Below are 21,722 nucleotides of genomic sequence, written 5' to 3' on the forward strand. Positions count from 1 at the left end.
GACAGATGGAAAAAGTGAACTTTGATACTGCTGGCAGGGTATAAATGCGAGCGAGTGAATTTATAGCAGCAGTCAGTGTGCAGCCTGTCGTCTTTACACATTCTCTTTCCAGAGCAGGAAAAACCTCAGGCTATCCCAAGCAGCCGTACGAGCGAGGCACTATGTCTTAATTAAAACAAATGAAATGACTGTGAATAAAAGCTGACTGTTAAAGACACACTTTAACTCCACCGATGCTGAAATTACCACAACATTATCAGAAACCCAATCTTACTATAAACAAAGGGGCACCATGTCAGAACTGATTAAAGCATGTGAAGTAGTGCCTTGAATATTGAGATCAATACAGACCTTTGTTCTCTCACAGAAGTTCAAGCATCAGTTTGGATAAACTGGCAATGACCGACCGGCTCGTTCCAGACTATAGATCGGTTCTCCCAGCATACAGCTGGTCTCCACACATCTTACACTGTTGTGATTTTCTACCATATATTTGGTTCTCAAAGACAGCTCCATAAGTATTCCTGTAAAGAATCAAAGATTCTGCCTTACAGGACTGATCTGACTGCTTTTTGAATGTTTGACGTAGTGAGACCTTCCTCTCCACTGACAAATGTTTGATTTAAGAAACTTTTTCTTTGTACAAGACTGGATGTCAATGTAAGGACATTAAATGCTTATGAGACTGCAGATAAACATTTTAGTCAAAAAAAGGAAGGAAGCTGAAATGAGGATTGCTGACGATAGAAAAAAAAAAGATGGCAAATGAATCTATCATGAATCAAAGTGAAACTGCACTTCCTCCCTCCCAATAGTTGCAAATCATTTTTTGCTCATTTACGGCTTATACTATCCACTGCTATCTACACACTTAAAACACAAAGTATAGAGTTGCAGGTGACAGCAGCGTGTCGGTCATACAGCTGGACAGCTGTGTGGCTCACTTTAAAGTTGCTATCGGCAGGCTTCCTTTTACTTCTCTTTTTACTTCTTCATTTTGGAATAAATGTTCATTTCACAATGTAGTGGCTATAATAATGAGAACATGCATGTTCCCTATCAGTCACACATTTACTATGCAATTCTGTTTATCACCTTGTATGATGATGATGGCTACCAAAACAGGAAGGGCATATCTACTGGGAACTTACCATAAGGAGCTGAAATACTAATGGCAGAGACAAAATTAAAGGAAACCTGTTAGCCTAATACAGGTGTTTAAAAAAGACGTTTGGCTAGCTTTGATGGGTATTCTAATGACTTACAGCTGGGAGACATGACTTTAGGTCCACGACATGAATCATCCTTTAAACTTTACATCCTTTAAACAAGCATTACTACTTAAGCATTACTGCAACTACTAAAGGTTCATTAGCTTTGCAATCCCCCTCCACCCCAGCTCCTCCTTTCATGCCATCATGTCACTGATTCCTGCTCTGTTCTGCACTGGGTCTTGCTGATGCTCTTACTCCATGGTGTTCCATGTATGCACATGTGTGGAGGTCCCAGAACAGAGCTACACAGCCAAATATAAATGACAGCAGATGAAATAGCTGCCTCTCTTTAAATGCCATGGTTTTGATTGAACTGCAAATACAATCCAACAAAAGGTGACTGCTGATATGTTCACAGTGGAATGTTTCTCATGCATGCAGTTGGTTTGCTTTCTGCACATGCCATTTTCCCGTGAATGTAGTCATGGAATTATTTGTTGCAAAAACAACAAGAAGGAGATCACACTGAAGCAATTGGTGAACACCTCAGGTTGGTGGCCTCTTAATATGCAGTGAGGTGGGGATAATAATCATGGTGCACAACTACACTTGTATCTTTTGTTGTAGTTCTCACATATGAGTCTGAGTTGCTCTTCAGTACTAATCATTTAGACAGCAACCACTGGAGACAGCTTAACTGAATTTTTGTGTCTACATTGTTTTGTGAAAGATATCAATCAACACTACAAGAACAGGTATAATATAGTACAACTCCAATTGCTACTTCCTATTAGTGTAAGCCGTCAACTGCAGTCGAGCTCACTTCTAAATTAGGCAGAACACTACATTAAATTGCTAATCAACAAAAAAAAAGACAAGCCTATCATTAAGGCTGGCTGCGAACCCCTCTGTTCACCACCTCCATCTAAGAACCACATGTGGTATATATCATGACTTTTTTTTGGTTTATTTGGTGAGGTCTCACTTTGGGGAGGCCTGAAAAATAGATTAGCCTAGAGCTTGGCCTCTGACCATTGATGTGTTTTGGCTCAAGTGGGGTACTTAAAGGACAGCCCAGCTGCTTATACATAGTGTGTAGGCATATTTCTGTATGTGGAGAACTGCTGTTTAAGAAACTCTGTGGTATCAGTGCAGAAGAATGGGATGTAACATTTGTTCCCCAATTCTTGATATTTTGTAACATGCATCCATGGTTGTTACTCTTCATCTGCATCTCCTAAACAATTATTTCTGCATGACAGACTCTCTTTTTCGGCCCTCAGGAAGCAAATTTACAAGTCCACCAGCAACCAGCAACCAGGCTGAGACATCACACAAATCAGAAAGTTGCCAATAGCTTCATGTGCAATCGTGATTTGTAAAAGATCACACCAACTACTGCACTGGCATGAGGAGTGAGACATCCAGAAACACTTAGCAGATATGCTTTTCATTATCAATTCATTTCACACAGCAGTACACAACGGCAATGTCAGAAAAAACAAGACATCCATGTTGCAGGATGTTGGCCTATTGTTGGCTGTGTACCATCTGACCTGAACAGTCAGTCAGAGACAGAAATGTGTCAGTGCTTCATCAAGCCAGGACGTGGTGGGGTCTGACTTTAAAAACAATGCATAATCAGTTTGACCAGATTTCAGCAGTTTTCTCTTAAAACAAAAATGTTCCTTTTGTCATCAGTGTGATGGGTGAGGTGGAAAGGCTCATCTCTGTAGGAGAATGTGTCAAAATTAGATAATAAAGGGTGAAGTAAAAGTTTGAACAGGAAAGAGATTTGACATCCAGGATAGGGTCAAAGCGGTAGACTAATGATTCCTGTCATCATTCTGAAGAGGATGATATTTAAATGGGGCTACATTCACATAAGTTAGACTTCTGCTGAGAAATATGACATATCAAAGCAAAACAGCTACATTTTATATTGGTGGTGTTCTGAGATAAATCTGAAAAATGATTCATTTGTTCAGATGCTCTAAAGAACCAAATGTGTGTTCATCTCCACACTGGGAGGTGTCCGCTCTACTCTGACCCACACAATCTGAGAAGTCCATTTCTAACATTTGTTTGTGCAATTTTATTCTTTCAGTCTAGTCTTTGGACAAGTTCCAATTTGGTTCCAATAATGCTTCGCTGACATGGAAACCTTTCTACTCCTGTCCTTGCATGGTTAGTATGGAGTTTAAACAACTCTGAAAAACAGCTGTGGTGTAACTTCTCCTGAAACCACAAACTACTGTGTTCCTGTTTTGCTCTGTGTAAAACATTTAAACAAAAAAAAGAAGGGTTGTGTTAGTTTGTGAACTTTGAGATGAGTGAGTCGACAGATATTTAAACACTGAGAGGAGCTACGTTAACTATTTCTCCCTTCTTCAAAACTTTAAGCTCAAGTTTGTACTGGGGAAAAAAAAATGTGCCTAAAATTAACAATAGCTTAGTAGTGGCATTTAGAACAAATTTGGAAGGCCGCACATTCCTGTGGGATACTTTGCAATAATGTTTATTTGGCCAAGTCACTGTAATGAACGACAGTTTCTCTGTCACGTGATAACATCTCTCATTAGGGAAAACGTCCCCGCTCTCCAAGCTGGACACTCACGCTCATTTTAAAACCACTTTCAGCATTTTCATTCCCTTCCCTGTGCACCCTCAACACATTTTTAATTTTTAAAGGAACTAATCTAATCAGACAGAGAGAGCCCTTTAATTAGACTGAAGGGCGGGCCATAATACATCTGCTCCAGCAGAGGAAGTTTAATTGGAAATATCAATTCCGTTAGACGGAAGAAGAGCTTGGCATGCTCGAAACGTGGCACCAAACTCAAACCACTTACAGCATGCTGATGTCTTCAGTTAGCTGGTTATGTTGCATGAGAATGACTGAAGAGTATGTTGCTTATATTTCAACATATATGAAGTATATGTTGAAATATCCCCAGCAGTCAGAGAGGGAGAGAGAGAGATTTGTTCAGAGCAGGAAGAATGAGTGTGACAGGTTTTAGAAAACGCAAAAGGATCTCCTTCCTAGATAGCTCCAGTCTTCATACTGTAGTACTGTATAGGTGCATATTAATTAGAGGTTATACATGTAGCCAATTAACTAGCAAACTTCTAAAAAGAATGTAACTACATATTATTGCTAAAGAGATATCATAAAGATGCTGGAAGAACTGGGATTGGCACCTCCAATGTTTGAGATGCTGATGGAGGTAATTCCACTACCGCAGTTTGGTACGTGTTTGGATCAGTGCTGGACCATAAACTGAGGTGCAGCAGCGACTGTGGGGAGCATGACTGAAGCAGGAAGTACCCGGATCACTGATATTTGTTTAAGCTAAGTGTATCAGTGTTACCGTGTTGGGACTCCACTTGTGTTAACTATAATCTGGCTTCAACCTAACACACTGCTACAGCTTCCAAAATGTCAGCCAGTTGAATAATTGAACTGCTTTCATAAGAGTAGCTCTTTCTATTTCACTTATCCTGTTAGCAGTGGAACATTTCAGCCTTACATCTGAACACCCCGCTCATATTTCAGTGATTGACAGCCATCTTGTTACTACATTAGACCGAGTAACATTTCTGAATGAGTTTCAGTGCAGAACAAACACGAATGCAGTTGACAACTGACAAACGCCTAACAGCCACGTGACATAATCCTAGAGCCTAATCCTTAGCAGAATTCCCCCAGGAGGACTCTTTGTACGGCAGGCATTTGTTTATTTGCATTGATTATTTTAGAAATTAGTTTAAGAATACTTAGTTTGAATTATATATCCATCCAACCTCTTTTCTACTATGTGTTAATAATAAATCTGATTCAACAAACAGCTGCATCTGAGTGCAGATATTTCACTGTTACTATGACAGACGTGCATAATTCAGTTCCATTCAATTTTCTTTATATAATGGCAAATCACAGCAGCAGTCACCTCAAGGCACTTTCTATTGTAAGGTAGAGCCTACTATAATACAGAGAAAACCCCAACAATCAAACTTGGCGACTGTGGGAAGCAAAAACTCCCTTTTAACAGGAAGAAACATGAGACAGGGCAAAAGACACACTAATTATTGATAACTAACGATTAAAGGGAGAGTGTGAAAAGAGGTAAGCAAAGAAGAAAGACTCAGTGCATCATGAGGTCTGTAAGATTAGTTGGGGATGATTACTCAAGACCTTGTATGTGACGAGAAGGATTTAAAACTTAATTCTGAATTTAACAGGGAGCCAATAAAGAGAATCCCCTATGGGAGAAATGTGCTGTCTCTTTCCCTGCCAGTACTCTCAACTGAAGCCTTTTAAGGGAGGTTTTAGGACAGCCTGATAATAATTATTTACAATAATCCAGCCTAGAAATAATACATACATGAAGCAGTTTTTCAGCATCACTCTGAGACAAGACATTGCACGTCACGGTATTTACATTTCTGTGGAAAGAAATGTAAAGAAAGTGTAACTTCCTCTTATGTCAGGGAGTCAGATACATAATACTGGGCCTTACTGCCAGATTTCACTTGGAAACAGTCAGTTTGACTGCAAATACATGCAGAAATTGGTCTGATGCCGAGATCAGAGAACTGCTCTCCCTTCATGTCAAGGATAAGATAACGAGTGTTTAACAGGACTGCAAAGGTCTTACACGTAATACCCAACTTCCTGCACCGCCTGGTCTAAATTAGATGCCAAAGTTCTCTGAAATCCTCAGCATGGCTGTAACAAGCTGTAAGGAAGCCCTAACATAACAGCCACCCACGTGTGTATAACACAAACCCAAACCAATAATATCGCGACAACCCCAGAAAATCACGTAAGGAGTTGTTTTCTTCCCTGTCTGGAAAGTCCATTTGAGAAATGGTCCAAAGCGAACGATTTATTTACAGAGTGGCTGAATCGGTGAGACGCTCTGCACATTAGACCCGCCCTGTTTTATAAACAGCCGCTTCTTCCGCTTTCCATGATAAAACTTCAGTCTCCTGGTTCAAGCTAACATTACTCCAGTGACGTCGCAAATCTCAGGTTTCAGAAAACTCCACTGGAGCCACTGAAGACATTACGCAACTCTTTTCACCATTTCAAAATATTAACCTCTTCCTGACGTTTAGAGGTCCTGCCGTCCAGCAGAGGTGCCAGATGTGGTGTTAAAACGTGAAGTCTTAACACAAACAATCACACCCACATTTCCTCCAGGGTGCACCTTCCCTCTTGTTTCATTACAGCTGCCGTTTCGAATCAGAAACTCACAAAGTGCCTCAGAGTCCCATGACAGTGCATAAATTGCGGCCTGATAGAATTTTAATGATGTGTTGGTAGCGGGCGCTGGTGTGTCAGAGCAAGTGGAGGGGGAGGGAGGGGGAGGGAGGGCAGGTGATGCGAGGACAGTGCTGGTGTCACCACCTCCCCTGGAGACATCCTCCCTGTGCTGCTGTGTGACTTCTTCAAAAACCAGAGTCTCTTCTCACTGTGTCACTCTGCAGTGATGAATTAATTACTGCGACCTGCCACTCACACGTTTGCCGTGCAGCCACGCTGACTTGTACGTTTCATCGTGAGCTGATTAAGCCTAACTTGATGAAACCTGAGTTAGAGGGCACTGAGTTGGGAACAGTAAAATATGAGTCAGCTGCATTCACTTGCTTGGCACTCAGTGGGAAAATCAAAGGCTTTCATGCAAAGCGGGCTTCTTCATCAGCAGCTACACCCTGGCACAAAAATCTACTTCATTAAATGCAATTCATCTAATAAGCAGTACCAGCAGTTTTGTTGGACATTTATTAATGCTTTTTCAATTGAGCTGGCAGTGGCCCCTAAATACAGCAGCTGCCATTAGTGAAATGTTCAAGCTGCATCACGAGACCCGTTCAGAGCCAAATCAGAAGCTAAGTACGTGTCCAGCAGCTATTAAAAGACTCAGAGCAAGCACGCACACACTTACCAGCTGTATGACTCCAGCTCCAGTAAGGACTGAGTCCTGTCAGAGGCACACTGCAGACACCACATGTTACCCTGCGAGCCCCTACTCTAGACCCATCACCGCCCTGACCTCGCTTACTCCATCCCTGGGCTAAATGTTCATTTGCTGGCTGACTGTGCTGTGTTCTGACAGAGGACGGCTCCCCTCTCCTTCAACTCTTCTCCACTAAAGCTCTGGCCTCCCTTCTCGGCTTGTGAGGAGGGGCGTTCGCAGGAAGAGGGAGGGAATTCCTCCAGAGGAAAACTGGGTCGTGTGGCAGCGGGGGCACTGGTGTCCCATGGATTTGGAGGGTCTTTAGCAGGAAGGGGCAAGAAGTTAAAACTGGACAGAGAGGGAGAAAACTCTGGTGGTGAGAGAGAACTGCAGTAAGGATGAGGCCTGGGAAAAACCCCCTGGATATAGCGTTTTAGCTGGAGTTGGGATTGCATTAATATCAGTTCACCTCAGTAGATCTGCCCAACGTTCAGCTTTAATCAGCACCTGATAATCAGCTCTCTAGGACTGCTGATCAAAGGCCTTGAAAGTGTGCATTAGAAGATAGTATCACAGCCACAGCTTTCCAGCCAACATTACCCAAGGAACAGCTGCTCAGCCAGCTGACTGGCTCAACCATCCTTTAAACAAACAATCCGAGTTTAGAGGGAATGTTTGACTCACAACTCTTTGCATCTTTGTGCTGATGATGTTCCCACCTCAACCACATAAACTAAAGCCCTGAGGAGGGCCCCTCCACTTCCGGTTCATGACATCATTACCTCTCCCCCCCAAAAAAGATGGGTGTGGACCAAAGATTATATCAACCACATATAGTAAAGCAGTGTGATAAGACAGCTAACAGTGGTAGCTGGGACTGTAAGGCCTCTCTGGTTACACATCTTATATCCTATTTCCCCTCAAGGAAACAAAGAATAATGGAAAATAATCCTGAATACAATAAGTCAAAGGTAAAAATAAAGATAGAGTATGAAGTGAATAAGCCATTACAGAACTTAGAAAAGAGGACAAAATGTCTCCCTTATGGAGGTTTTATATATGGTGCAGCAGAGTGTAGTGATAAGAGTTTAGCATTCATTACTGCTACCTGTGGTACACAAGGGAAGTTCAGCTAGCAGCAGAAATGTTTTCACAGCAGAAGAATATTGAACTAAAACGGGTCTGAACTGAGCTCAAGTGATGCAAAAACCTGGATAAGATCTGAAAATCCCGCAAAGTCCCCGTCACTGGCTGAGTCATTATTTATTAATTAAAGTATTCACCCCCACTGAACATCGCCGGGGGAACCTGGTTCTCCTTTAGCTTTAATCATGACTGCGCAGCTTAAGGTAGAGCAGCAGCATTTAACACTCACTCTGCTTGAATGCAGAGAGGGACAGTTGGAGCCAGCTGCCTTTGATCAGACCTTGGGTTATTTTGGTCTCTCGCATCTCTATCGTGACAGCGATTACGGTACAGTAGTTAACAGAGATGGGATGTATTCTTACCTCCCAGATGAGTTTGAGACAGTGCGATAAGCTGACATGGAAGGACTCGTAAACACACTGCAGCTTGGTAAAAACATTAAAATAATCTTAAGTGTTGCCTGCTCCATATAAAAGCAAAGTTGCTGATTGCCTCTCATTCATCTTAGATTAGGGTTCCAGCTGGATCCCTAATCTAAGATGTTAACTAATGTGAATTTCTGTGTATGGAGACGCAACAAATTTGCAATCAATGGCAAGAGATATTCACAGCTATATCACACCTAATCACTGTATTATCGCAGGCGGATTGGTACAGCTTTTGTTTTATTGCCGTCTCGATGCATCAAAGACGGTTTGAACATGTTTGACTGACACTATTTTAGCTAGTGTGACTGTAGCATTGCTGGACCTTCAAGCTATTTCCAAGGTTGAACCATTGCTCACTTTAAGCTAACCAATTTACATCTTGATATAGTTTTCACATACTCTCTAAATTAAGCAACAAGGACATACATATAATTTTTATATTAAAATTTCAGCACAACTAAGAGACAATCAATAGTTTGTGAAATAAAATAAAATTCAAAATTTAGTACTCACTGTGTGAGCCATTAAAATACATATGACACAACAGATCTTATTATTCATCCAGTGCTGTCTACTTCTCCCCCACACCACCTTACATCAGGTTCCCCCTGTGACCTTTGAGCTACGTGAGCAGAATCACATCATCTGAATGTCTGTATGTGACAGGAATAACTCAGAACATTAATATTACAAATGTGTTGATTTACAGACATGTTGTCAGTTTTTTAAGGTAAGCTAGCTTTTCTGTGCTTACAGTTAACTCCCATTTTTCACTGCACTGGTATGTGCGTCCTCGTGTGTTTACCCTTTATTGATCCGACACAAAAGCACACGGAGGAATTCATAAAGCAGCTGGTCTTTTTCAAACAGCCAAACAGTTTCAATTGAGTGCATTCAAAGCGAGTTTAAAGAGTGGCAACTCATCACAGGATGGCTCTTTTAAGGGCTTGAGTTACAGACACACCTGTCACACTCTGTCTAGACTCCAAAGTGGGAACAGCAGTGCTCCTTGTCCTTGTATTAATCCCTATATCACTTCCAGTTCCTCAGCGCTGAGGACGGAGGGTGTGACAGCTCCGGTCCAACTATAACGACCAGATCTTACTCTCGTCTTACACACACTTCAGTCTCCGTCTACGGCAGGCAAACCTTAGCTCTTCTCACTACCAACACCTCCTTATACAGCCAGGATGACAACATGCCACACCCACAGCTGTGTGGGTGTGGCACATTTCACATACTGCACGAGACACCAGCGGGGGCAAAAATAGAGTCATTGACAGACACTACATTTTCTGCTTCACTTGGTGTAAATTGAGCAGTCTGTGTGAGTCGGGTACCTGGAGACAAATGTGTCTGCATGTCCACCTTCCCCAGATGCTCTGATCTGTGGTTTAAAACAACAGCAGCACTGATTAGAAGCTCAGGGAGCTTACCCGGATTCACTAGGCAGAGTCTCAGAGGAGAGACATTTTTCACAGGGAGAGGTGATGAATAAGTCGCATCAAATAATGAGATCATCAGCTTTAAAGATCTGGGGGCCTGATGCTTTTCCCTGTGTTAGATCATTGCTAGTTAAATAACCTGACAGTTAGATAACCCGCATAGCAGGGAAACATTTTTACAGACACATCTGAAAAACTTAAGGAAGCTTGGTCACAGCCATGGAGCTGCTATTTTTAGTTTCTGTTTACTTCCTGTAAGTTCTATTCTGATGAGTTGCACTCTCGCACAGAGAACAAATATCAGCTTCTGTTTCAAACAGACTCAAATGTTGCATCACTGGTTACGAGAGCTGTTCCTCCAGCTACGATTGGGTTGAAGGACCCGAGGTTTCCAGGCCGGATAGTGGCTGAATGTTCAGAGAGTGCATCTTCTTTTTGTCTGACATTCACCAAGAATTCATCTTCTAGGGTGAGACTGTCAATGTTGAGCTCTACTGTAATTTCTGAGAACCCAGAGCAGTGCCACAGTGCACTTGTGTGCTGGCTTAGAGCTTTTCAGGAGATTTTTAGCCAAACCAACACAATCCCGGCTAATCACCAGATCACTTGCCACACTTGAGTGCCTGAAAGTTGAGGCATTGTTTTGACACACTCGAGGTGATTCAGCAGGAACCATAGAGGTATGGTAGAAATGACAGCTCTTCCATTGAATGTGATTCATGAGAATATGATCTTGAATAAGATCATACTGAATAAGAGATCTTCTAAAAATATTTTCTTTTCATTTTATCAGCAGCTGACCTCATTCAGTTACAGCAACGAATCACCTTTTCCCCCATTTTTTTCTACCAAGCTGTTTTCATACATGTAAAAATGTAAAAAAGTGAGAAGGAAAACTCACTTTTCAAGGTGCTTGGAAGATTTCACAAAGAGTAAAACACAACCTTGTTTGCAGTTGCTATACAATAAGCATGGTCTGCGGTGCACTCCCTCCCCCCCGTTACCACCACAACAAAGTCTAATTCTATGGGAAACACTGATGTGACTCAGGAAGTAAAAATATTTTCAGAGTTGAGAATGTCTTTGTTATAGTTAGAAATATGAGATTATATTTGAACTGATTCTTTTTACAAGCCACTTCACTTTAATTATGAGTCAGAACTAAACGTACACAAACAGGCACCATTTCAAAAATTCAGTGGAGCCATAAAAGCCGTTTTTCCATTAACCTACACCGACTTGGAGCAGAAGCTGTAGCATATTTTCACAAGTACCAGCTCATTCCTAATTATCTCCTGTTTACAGACGCTAGGGAATACGTTCATGTAGAAGTGAAAACAAAGATCCAGGCCCTTGTGCTCTGTTGGAGCTGGTCACACCACCCACAACCCAAACTGAGCGCTCCTCAGGCCCAACCCAGAAAGCAGACAGGGCGTCTGGCTGCCCGTTCTAAAGCTGTTTGGCTCCACTTCAGCCCTGTAATCCCTGAGCACAGAACCCACCCACGTGTGGCCTTCACGGGGAGGCGGTGGCCCTGCCCTCTCAGCCTCAAGCCTCTTCATGAGAGAGAGAGACAGAGAGCGAGAGAGGGAGGATTAACTTAACTAACCGCTGGTTCTCATGCTCTGTGCTGGTCATGTTGCTCCTAGCCAGCAACAGAGCACATGCAGCGCACAGCTCACATTACTTAAAAACAAATAACATTCACATGCAAGCATCACCCATTAAAAGCTATGAAACAAACACACACATACTGCAGATACAAGAGCTGGCAGATGAAAACATACTTGATGGTTTGTTGGTGTCCTTATGGAATAATATCTGTTCACGTTTATGCTCTGCTGTTGTAGCTCCTCCGACCACCACGCAGTTATTTAGCTTATCTCCTCTAATCCTCAAGCCATAACTCTTCCTCCATCCTGTATCTGAGCTGCCCATGAGCTCTAATACCAAACCGTTAACTCACAGCAGCACAGGGAGAAGTAAATATTGAGCAGCATCACAGGACGTTATTACAACCCGAGTCTTATCATGTATCGTTTCACTTTTAAGAGCTGTGAACACAGTGATGGATGCTGGATCAGTGGTTCTGCAGCACTCACCAGGATACAATGTAGGCCTCTCTTAGAGAATAAAAGAAATATTCTCCTACTTTGCTCTTATGTAGAAAACAAATTAATATATTTCTCAAAAACAGTTGACGTCAGTTTTACTCAGTTTGGGATCTTCCTTGCAGAGGTCACATAATTCAATTCAATTCAATTTTATTTATACAGCGCCAAATCACAACAACAGTCACCTCAAGGTGCTTTATATTGTAAGGTAGACCTCACAATAACACATACATAGAGAAACCCAACAATCATATGACCCCTTATGAGCAAGCACTTTGGTGACAGTGGGAAGGAAAAACTCCCTTTTAACAGGAAGAAACCTTCGGCAGAACCAGGCTCAGGGAGGCTGCCCAGTCGTGGCAGATAGCCGATCACATAAATTCACAGTGATATGCTTGCACTTGCAACAACTTGCTGATGTTACTTTCTACATTAACAAATACAAATAATACTTTTTAATATAATATGACATTTAAGGGCACTGTAAAGGTTTAATCTGTTCAGATAAAGTGTTTATAGTAAATGTCAAGATTATTTGACCCTGGTTGATTTATTTTTATTTTCCTCATCAGTAGAAGTTTGACTAAACCAATCCAACTATATTTTAAAATCTTTTCAAATCTGCTAAAGGTTTCCAGTATTACTTAAAATAAAACCAAAGTTTTAATAAACCACACATATCTGTTAATCAAGCCAGTTTATTCCCAGCTCTAGTAAACAAGATTTATCGCTGCCTCGGATTCTAAAATCAATCAGTGTCACTCTCGGGTATAAGTCCGTGCATGGTGTTAAGTTCTACTTTATGTATGTGTTCCAAAACAGGGCTGAGCTTTTAGAACCGCATCCTATCTTCAGTATTTGTTGTTGTAATGTCTGTGCATTCAATCCACCCAAACCATGATGCTATCAGGTGATTCAAGACAGGAAGTATTTTTCAGATGTCCCCCACAGATGGTGATGCTGTCTCGTCATTCTTTTTTACAGATTTTTTTCCATTAAGAAAAACAAAAGGTAAAACAATCAGATTTCATCCAACCAAATGACAGTAGATAACATTTACTGAAGCTCATCGTGTCGGTGTCTCAGACAGAACACATGGCAGATCCCGACACGTTTAGTTTGCAGTAAAAACAGATGAGCATCTTGCAGTGGCGTAAACCTGAGGCGCTCTCTGTAAAGCTGCTGCTGCTTCATTAGTATTCATAAACATTTTTCTATTCCAGGCAGAGCGGCTGGCTGAGTGTGCTCAGTTTGAGTCTGAGAATGGCTGGACACTGGCTATGCGTGATGGGAAAATGCAAAAGTACCAAGGGGAATAAAAAAAACAAGGCGCGCTGACTTCAGATAAACTGAAACAGGATAGGAACATGGTTCACAACAAGGATGCTGAAACACTCAGTCCGCACTTTACTGGGACAATTTTGACTTTCCAAATCTTTCCTCATTTGCCTTGTGCATAAAAGCAATTTTTATTTCTTCCAAAATTTTTACCCAATCCAGTTATTGTCCACTGGTCAGTTCACAGCATATCAAAGTGTAACTACTAACAACCAGTGGTGTGCCGATCATCATTATTAACTGTGCTTGTTTTTGAAATTCTTATCTAAAGTTCTGATGTCAGGTGGCATACTCACACAAGTTTCAACCTATAAGAAGTTGCTGCATATGAAACTAACATCTGCTACCTTGTTCCACTAAAGCCTTGCATTTTTTGCATGTTATGACAATGTTGTTTTAAAATGAACAAGTCTTGGAAGAAGAGAGAAGAGGGAAAGTCAAAGTTTCAACCCACTGTGGTTTGGTATTACCCACCCACACTAACTATCAAATGGCTTGAGACTGTATAAAATCGAAAGCAACAACGGCTAAGCAAACTCCCTAGAAGTGAATCAGTAGACTGAGCTTTGGTATTCAGTAACCTCTGAATGTGAAAGTTGCTTCCTGGTACCAGGTGCGTCAAACTAGTGAAATGGGATTTAATTCTAGGTGGAGCAGAGACGCGCTGCCAAGTTTCCTTTTCCCTGAAGCTTCCACACGCTTAAGAAGAAGCTGTGTCCTTCTGTTGCAACTTTTAACTTAGCTTTTATAGACTGCATATTTACACCCTTTACAGGCAAATTAAATATCAGTTTGCATAAGGGTAATAAACACTGATAAGTGAAATTCTGAAAAACTGCATTGTAGTGTCTGCAGAATTTGACTGGTTGGTGTGAATGCTGTTGGGATAAAGGGCATAAAGGGAAACAGACATGGATGGATGGCTAAAACACAGGACGTCGCATACAAGACTGACTTTCAAGTCTTTTCCCATTTTCAGTTGTTCTTTGGTTAGTTTTAGGCAAGAGAACTACAAAGTCAAGTTTAGTAAAAGGTTATGGTTTAGATTTTACAAACTGAAGACAAACTTCTTTGCTTTCTGCCAGGCCACAGGAAATGAGAGAAACTGATGACGGCTGAATACCCTTCACGGGTCCCTCGGATCACCTCCCCTTTCTCTTTATGTCCCTTCTCTACTATCCATTGCTCATCGCTGGCACCGAGTGGGCAGCACTGCTGCCAAAGTGACTGATGGGCAGCACCCTCCGCTGTCCGCTCTGAGCAGGACCATCAGGCCAAAATTATGCAGTCTGAGATCCTGGCTGAGCGATCATGACAGGTTATGGATTTGCCTGCTGCCCCTGCTGGTTTCAAGGGCATTTTATCCAGACAAGGGAAACAATTCAGAGGCTCAGGAGAAGCACCTGTACATCATCTGCTGCAAGACACAAATGATGGAGGTGGTGGTGGTGGAGTGGGGGTGTGTGGGTGCTCTATTATCAACCAGGAGAAGAGACGAAACCCATCTGGTTCAGGCCTAACAGGATAGTTCCCAAAATGTCACAGATGATACAGGACAAGAAATGGAAATAATCAGGACCTTAAACTAACAAAGAAATGAAATGTCATTCTGTGTTAAAGACAGAAAATGAAAACAGAAGAGAAAATTCGTTCTCTGTGAAGCACGCATGCTGTACGACTGTTGACACGAAGAAAACCAAAGACACCAGAGGTTTAAAGACAAACTAAAGCCATGGCAAGATTACGCTAAGAACATGAACCTACCTTCATTGTAGAGAAGCTCAAGTAAGGACAGAGGCCTGTCTCGACCTAGGGAGACCCAGCTAGACTGTTCATTGACAAGTCCAGACAGCCTGTGGCAGCAGGGCACCGGCTGACGCTACTACCACTCTACACCGACAGACTTCCAGAGAAGCACGGCTCTAGTTCTGGTTAGTGTGAGTAGTAGACGGCTCCTTTCCCGCCCCTTTTTCTGTGATGTAGAACATACACACACATATACACACTGAGGCTGTGAAGGACAGGCAGCACCTCTGTCTATACACGCTGGCTTTGGGCGCTGCTGATGTTGGCATCTGTAAAAAAGACCGCCTTTCTCTTTGCTGTGCACTCCTGCCTTCCCGCTGGAGTTTTCACCTCTGCCAAGGAGAGCTGCAAGGCTGAAATGGAAGAAAGGTTGTATGACGGCATTGTGCCGCCTGTGTGTGCCTGCCTGTCAGGGGAAGGGAGTGGCAGCCTGGTGTGACACACTCAATTACACTGGCTGATTGGGGATTATTTTTGGCTTCTACTGGCACCCTAATAAAAGCGAAACACTATACTGCGTTTTCTCCTATAATTACCTCTTCCACTCGTTGCATTAGTTGACCATCGTTCATCTGACATCAAATTACCCTGTTTTATTTAGAGGAAAACACGCTATCACATAACCAATCTTTTTAAAGTGCAACATATGACACCCTGTCAACTGACACCCTGTGCGAACTTCAAGAAACAGTGAGTTCAGTAGGAGTGGCAGTAAGTTAGAGTTATCAGCATTTCTGGAACAGCACATGGTAACTTGCGTGGTTTGCGAGTAATAATGGAGTTTCCATTCTTAATCTAATTGCAGATAATTAACTATTGATAATCAGTGGGGCGAGCCACAAAATAGCTTCACGGCTTAGCCATCTGGAATGCCCTAAAAGTACTTGGACAGAAAAAAAACACGGCTGATTACTACCATATTTTGCCAGAAGACAACAAAATCCTAAATCCACACTAACTACCGAAAAGTTCCTTCTAGCATTTTACTGACCTGAGTAGACTTTTCATTTTTTTTAACATCAGGCTTGAAAAAGCTGGGATGGCCTTTTCTTTTAGAATGAAGAAAGTCCCATGTAAAGATGGTTTAACACAAAGATCAAGACATTACAAGCTGCACTGCAATGGGATGAAATTGTACATACTTCCTGTATCTTCAGTAGGCACAGCTGGAAGTCTTGTAAACATTACATGGATAGAATAAAATAAAATTGAGTTGTGTACTGTATGCTGTTATCAGTAGAGGTAAATGAGTTTTATAGGCGTCCTTGTACTATACTGTATTTTTGATTTTTGGAAGCGATACAGTGGGGCAAAAAAGTATTTAGTCAGCCACCGATTGTGCAAGTTCCCCCACTTAAAATGATGACAGAGGTCAGTAATTTGCACCAGAGGTACACTTCAACTGTGAGAGACAGAATGTGAAAAAAAAATCCATGAATTCACATGGTAGGATTTGTAAAGAATTTATTCGTAAATCAGGGTGGAAAATAAGTATTTGGTCACCTCAAACATGGAAAATCTCTGGCTCTCACAGACCTGTAACGTCTTCTGTAAGAAGCTTTTCTGTCCCCCACTCGTTACCTGTATGAATGGCACCTGTTTGAACTCATCATCTGTATAAAAGACACCTGTCCACAGCCTCAAACAGTCAGACTCCAAACTCCGCCATGGCCAAGACCAAAGAGCTTTCGAAGGACACCAGGAAAAGTATTGTAGACCTGCACCAGACTGGGAAGAGTGAATCTACAATAGGCAAGCAGCTTGGTGTGAAAAAATCAACTGTGGGAGCAATCATCAGAAAATGGAAGACATACAAGACCACTGATAATCTCCCTCGATCTGGGGCTCCACGCAAGATCTCATCCCGTGGGGTCAAAATGATCATGAGAACGGTGAGCAAAGATCCCAGAACCACACGGGGGGACCTGGTGAATGACCTGCAGAGAGCTGGGACCAAAGTAACAAAGGTCACCATCAGTAACACACTACAACGGCAGGGAATCAAATCCCGCAGTGCCAGACGTGTTCCGCTGCTGAAGCCAGTGCATGTCCAGGCCCGTCTGAAGTTTGCCAGAGAGCACATGGATGATACAGCAGAGGATTGGGAGAATGTCATGTGGTCAGATGAAACCAAAGTAGAACTTTTTGGTATAAACTCAACTCGTCGTGTTTGGAGGAAGAAGAATACTGAGTTGCATCCCAAGAACACCATACCTACTGTGAAGCATGGGGGTGGAAACATCATGCTATGGGGCTGTTTTTCTGCCAAGGGGACAGGACGACTGATCCGTGTTAAGGACAGAATGAATGGGGCCATGTATCGTGAGATTTTGAGCCAAAACCTCCTTCCATCAGTGAGAACTTTGAAGATGAAACGAGGCTGGATCTTCCAACATGACAATGATCCAAAACACACCGCCCGGGCAACAAAGGAGTGGCTCCGTAAGAAGCATTTGAAAGTCCTGGAGTGGCCTAGCCAGTCTCCAGACCTCAACCCCAAAGAAAATCTGTGGCGGGAGTTGAAAGTCCGTGTTGCTCGGCGACAGCCCCAAAACATCACTGCTCTCGAGAAGATCTGCATGGAGGAATGGGCCAAAATACCAGCTACTGTGTGTGCAAACCTGGTAAAGACCTATAGTAAACGTTTGACCTCTGTTATTGCCAACAAAGGTTATGTTACAAAGTATTGAGTTGTATTTTTGTTATTGACCAAATACTTATTTTCCACCCTGATTTACCAATAAATTCTTTACAAATCCTACCATGTGGATTCATGGATTTTTTTTTCACATTCTGTCTCTCACAGTTGAAGTGTACCTCTGGTGCAAATTACTGACCTCTGTCATCATTTTAGGTGGGGGAACTTGCACAATCGGTGGCTGACTAAATACTTTTTTGCCCCACTGTATGTGCGTTCATGTCCAGTTTGAATTGAATAGACAGAATAATCTGCCACTAGTCTACTGAAGGGGCAGGGAAGTGGCAAAATCCATCAAACACAGATCAAGTGCAACCTGAAGAAAACAAAGAAAACCAATGCACACGTTCATAAAAGTTCCTTAAACTGCAGTTACTCTTTTGGCCACTGGAGGCTGGCGCTAAAAAAAGCCAACCCGATTCGAGTACCCAAATGCCCAACTTTACAAATTCATAAAAATGCAATGTTAAGGGATTTCTTACCTGTTTGATTTTGTTAAAGATTAATCAGACAGATAAGTTGATTACTAGGTCTCTTTCTCACTGGGACCTCTCCACTGCATTTGTCATGTTGGTACCTTTAGTTGTTCTTTTAATGGGATAAACTTGAGAATTTCCTGTGTGGTGCAGGCCATTCAAGAAGTCTGTTCTTTCAGTTTTGGTGAAATGCTAGTATATTATTGGTCTGTTACTTAGTACTATCTACTTCTATGTGATGTAGCTAACTAACTAAGCTTGCTAGCATTGAGTCCAGAAACTAAATGCTATTTTCATCTTTTATATACAGTTTATGACACAGATATACGCAGTGACTTTAAGATACAATGTTTTGTTTTGCAACCATTGTCTATATCCAACTGTGACCCCTTTAGAAAATGTTTCACGATATCTTGTTGTTGTTTTTTTGCTGAATGCTGGTGAGCTAGCATGTGATTTAGTTAGCTGTTAGATTAAATGAGGTCCAAAGAATGCAGAATGAGCTTTATTACTGCCTACCAATAAAAGTAATGTGCTTTACTTTTACAACTGACCCCACCTCTGTCAGGTAGACTAACCAACTCTAAATCCTCCACACACACCTTGTATCTTGCATTTAACATGTGTAGAAACAGAAAACAAGATTCTAGATTAACAGACAGGCAGCTATCCAGTTTGGATGAGTGACCACCAAGTTCAAATAGAGCTAAGTGACTTCTGAATGTTCTCAGAGCTTTGGTTAGCAAGCCAGCGAAGAACATAACAATGTTTACATAAGACAACTCCAGATTTAAAGATGCAGCTACAACATCAGCAGCAATTCCAACTAGCATCAACAGCTACGTTCACTGAAAATAGCATCAATCGTCTGTATGTCTAATATTAAAATCTGTTTGATGATCTGAAGCATCTAAGTGGGAGAAATAGCACTTTCTTATTGTACTGTCCCAAATATATGTGTATTTTTTAAATTTTCTGATTTGCATTGAAGACATGTGCGTGGTCTTTACACAAAGACCTTCAAATAAAGCTAGGTGAATTCTCAAGGTACTCAGACCTGTTAAAATGTTAGCTAGCCAGCTAAAAGCATAAAGATCAGTTCCACCAACAGTCAGCAGCCATGTTCAGTCAAAACAAGTGTAATAAATCCTCAGACAAAACAGCTACAAGAAATATACAGTGCAGTTAAAGACCCTCATTCTTTTTTCTGTTCTCCAGACAGAAACTGAGCTTATACACCATCACCCACTCTACACTAATTTAAAACTTTTGCTGCAGTTCAATCATATAACTCCCATTCACTGCCTCAGCTATAGCCTAATCCTTAATACTTCAAAAAGCAATCTACCATATGTTAAAGTCAATCAGTATAATTTATTTCCCATTAATTTGCTGATACAGGCTTTGAAATGGCCACTTTCAATCATGCTCTGCGGCATGTACTTGTTGTTAAGGCTTTAAACATTTCATTTGCATTCATGATGTATGTTGCCAGGCGCATTTTATCCTGTACATTTGTGTAGCATAAGTAATTGGCCAGCTGGCCGAGCTGTCGATATTAGTTTTAATGAGCAGGACAAAGAGGTCCAACATGCATACCAACATATACACTGCCAGTTAGGTAACAGAGGCAAGCGCAAATTTATTTTAATGCCATTCAAGACGGCACATGCTGAAAAGACTCAGCCAAGCAGAGGTCAACCAGGGGCCACTGAAAATGCTTACTCTTTCCCAAATAGATCCTTAGACTGATGAAAGGATTTTTGGTTCACTCCTTCTCCCCGAGAGATCCATTCTCCTCACCTTGAACGCTTCCTCTTCAAATGGGAATGCTGCTAACCTTTTGAACCAGCACTTCCTCTACAAATCTACACGCCAAGGGGCCCCTTTTCCACAGTTCGCTCTTACTCTAGCATGTAAAGGAAACCTGAAACACTTCAAAACATGACAAATCTGAGCAGGCAGACTGGGTGGTGTTAAAACATGCAAGTACTACTGCTGACGTACAAGTGCAAAAAAATCACTGTAGAATAACCGTAAATTTCAGGGAAATATGATTTGGACAGTTAGAAGTTATTTCCCTAAGCTAAACAAAATATGGATGTCATGAAAAGGAAGGAGATGGAATTGTTTTTAAGAATGAGAAGGTGAACAGCACGATATATCAAAAAGAAGAGGAAGGAACATTTCCACTCATCATTTCCTACACTGTTGTGGGCCTCAATCTCAAGAACTAGCAAAAGCTTTTTAGTGAAGTGAGCATCACGTGTCCCTAGAAACTATTTGTCAACTAGTGTTCTGAAGTGTTTGGTGGAAAAAGCAGACTGTGAGGTACCGATGACTAGTGGCTGTTTTCTAAAAAAAATCCTACTGAGGTGGATTCCCAGCAGCAAGATTCCCAGAAGACAATCATCTTTTTCTGTCTCCTGAGACTATGAATACACCATTTGAATATCTTTCCAAGCAGGCAGCTGAATGGCCTGATAAGACCTGTAGGTTTGAACACGATTGCCAGGCACATCCATCCACTCCCTCCCCTTCACAAGGTTACGTGTACGCTTAACGACATGACATTTTCTTTCCAAGAAGCGAGATTATCACCACGATCTACTGAACTGATTCTGAAATTTCCCATGTACACAGCTAATATATTCAAGAAATAATTTCTTGAGTACAAACTCAAAATTGTTCCATCCCCTAATGAGCCCCCCCACTCCCCCACAGAACTGTGACATTTTGACACCAAATTAGCAACAGTTCATGTTTGCTATGGTGCTGTGAGACTGTCATTGCACTTCTTTAAAACTTAAAAACGGTGATGATTCTCAGCAAAGTTTATTTTTTATGCATTTTCCATTTAAACCAAATTACTTCATGTTTATCTTTTAGTTCAGTTTTTTCTCAACTCGGTTCTCTATTTCATACAAACTGGGAGTGTCTCATATGCACATTTTCACACAGCTTGGCTGATTGCACTAAAGCCCCGCCTACCTTTGTTTTAAACTTTTGTGTGTAAAGGACAGCCAGTGGGATGGAAGCTTGCTTTAAAACAGGGGAAATAATGCTAAAACAATGTTTCAGGCTCAGTACAACC

At 41.7% G+C, this 21,722-nt stretch overlaps 1 protein-coding gene across 13 annotated transcripts in view; it reads right to left on the reverse strand.

The window, feature by feature from the left end:
* iqsec1b (IQ motif and Sec7 domain ArfGEF 1b) overlaps positions 1-21,722 on the reverse strand; it is a gene marked incomplete at its 5' end in the record, with an annotated part of 239,537 nt that overhangs the window by 19,651 nt on the left and 198,164 nt on the right. Inside the window, one exon of one of the 13 annotated variants that reach the window (XM_082533544.1) lies at positions 7,166-7,366. The exons of the other annotated variants lie outside the window; for them this stretch is intronic. Coding sequence (XP_082389670.1) covers positions 7,166-7,230 — 65 coding nt within the window. Of the gene's footprint in view, positions 1-7,165; positions 7,367-21,722 lie in introns of those variants that run through there. 13 annotated transcript variants of the gene reach the window in all.

Source organism: Aulonocara stuartgranti, assembly GCF_965226115.1.
Source record: "Aulonocara stuartgranti genome assembly, chromosome: 5".
Lineage (NCBI taxonomy): Eukaryota > Metazoa > Chordata > Actinopteri > Cichliformes > Cichlidae > Aulonocara > Aulonocara stuartgranti.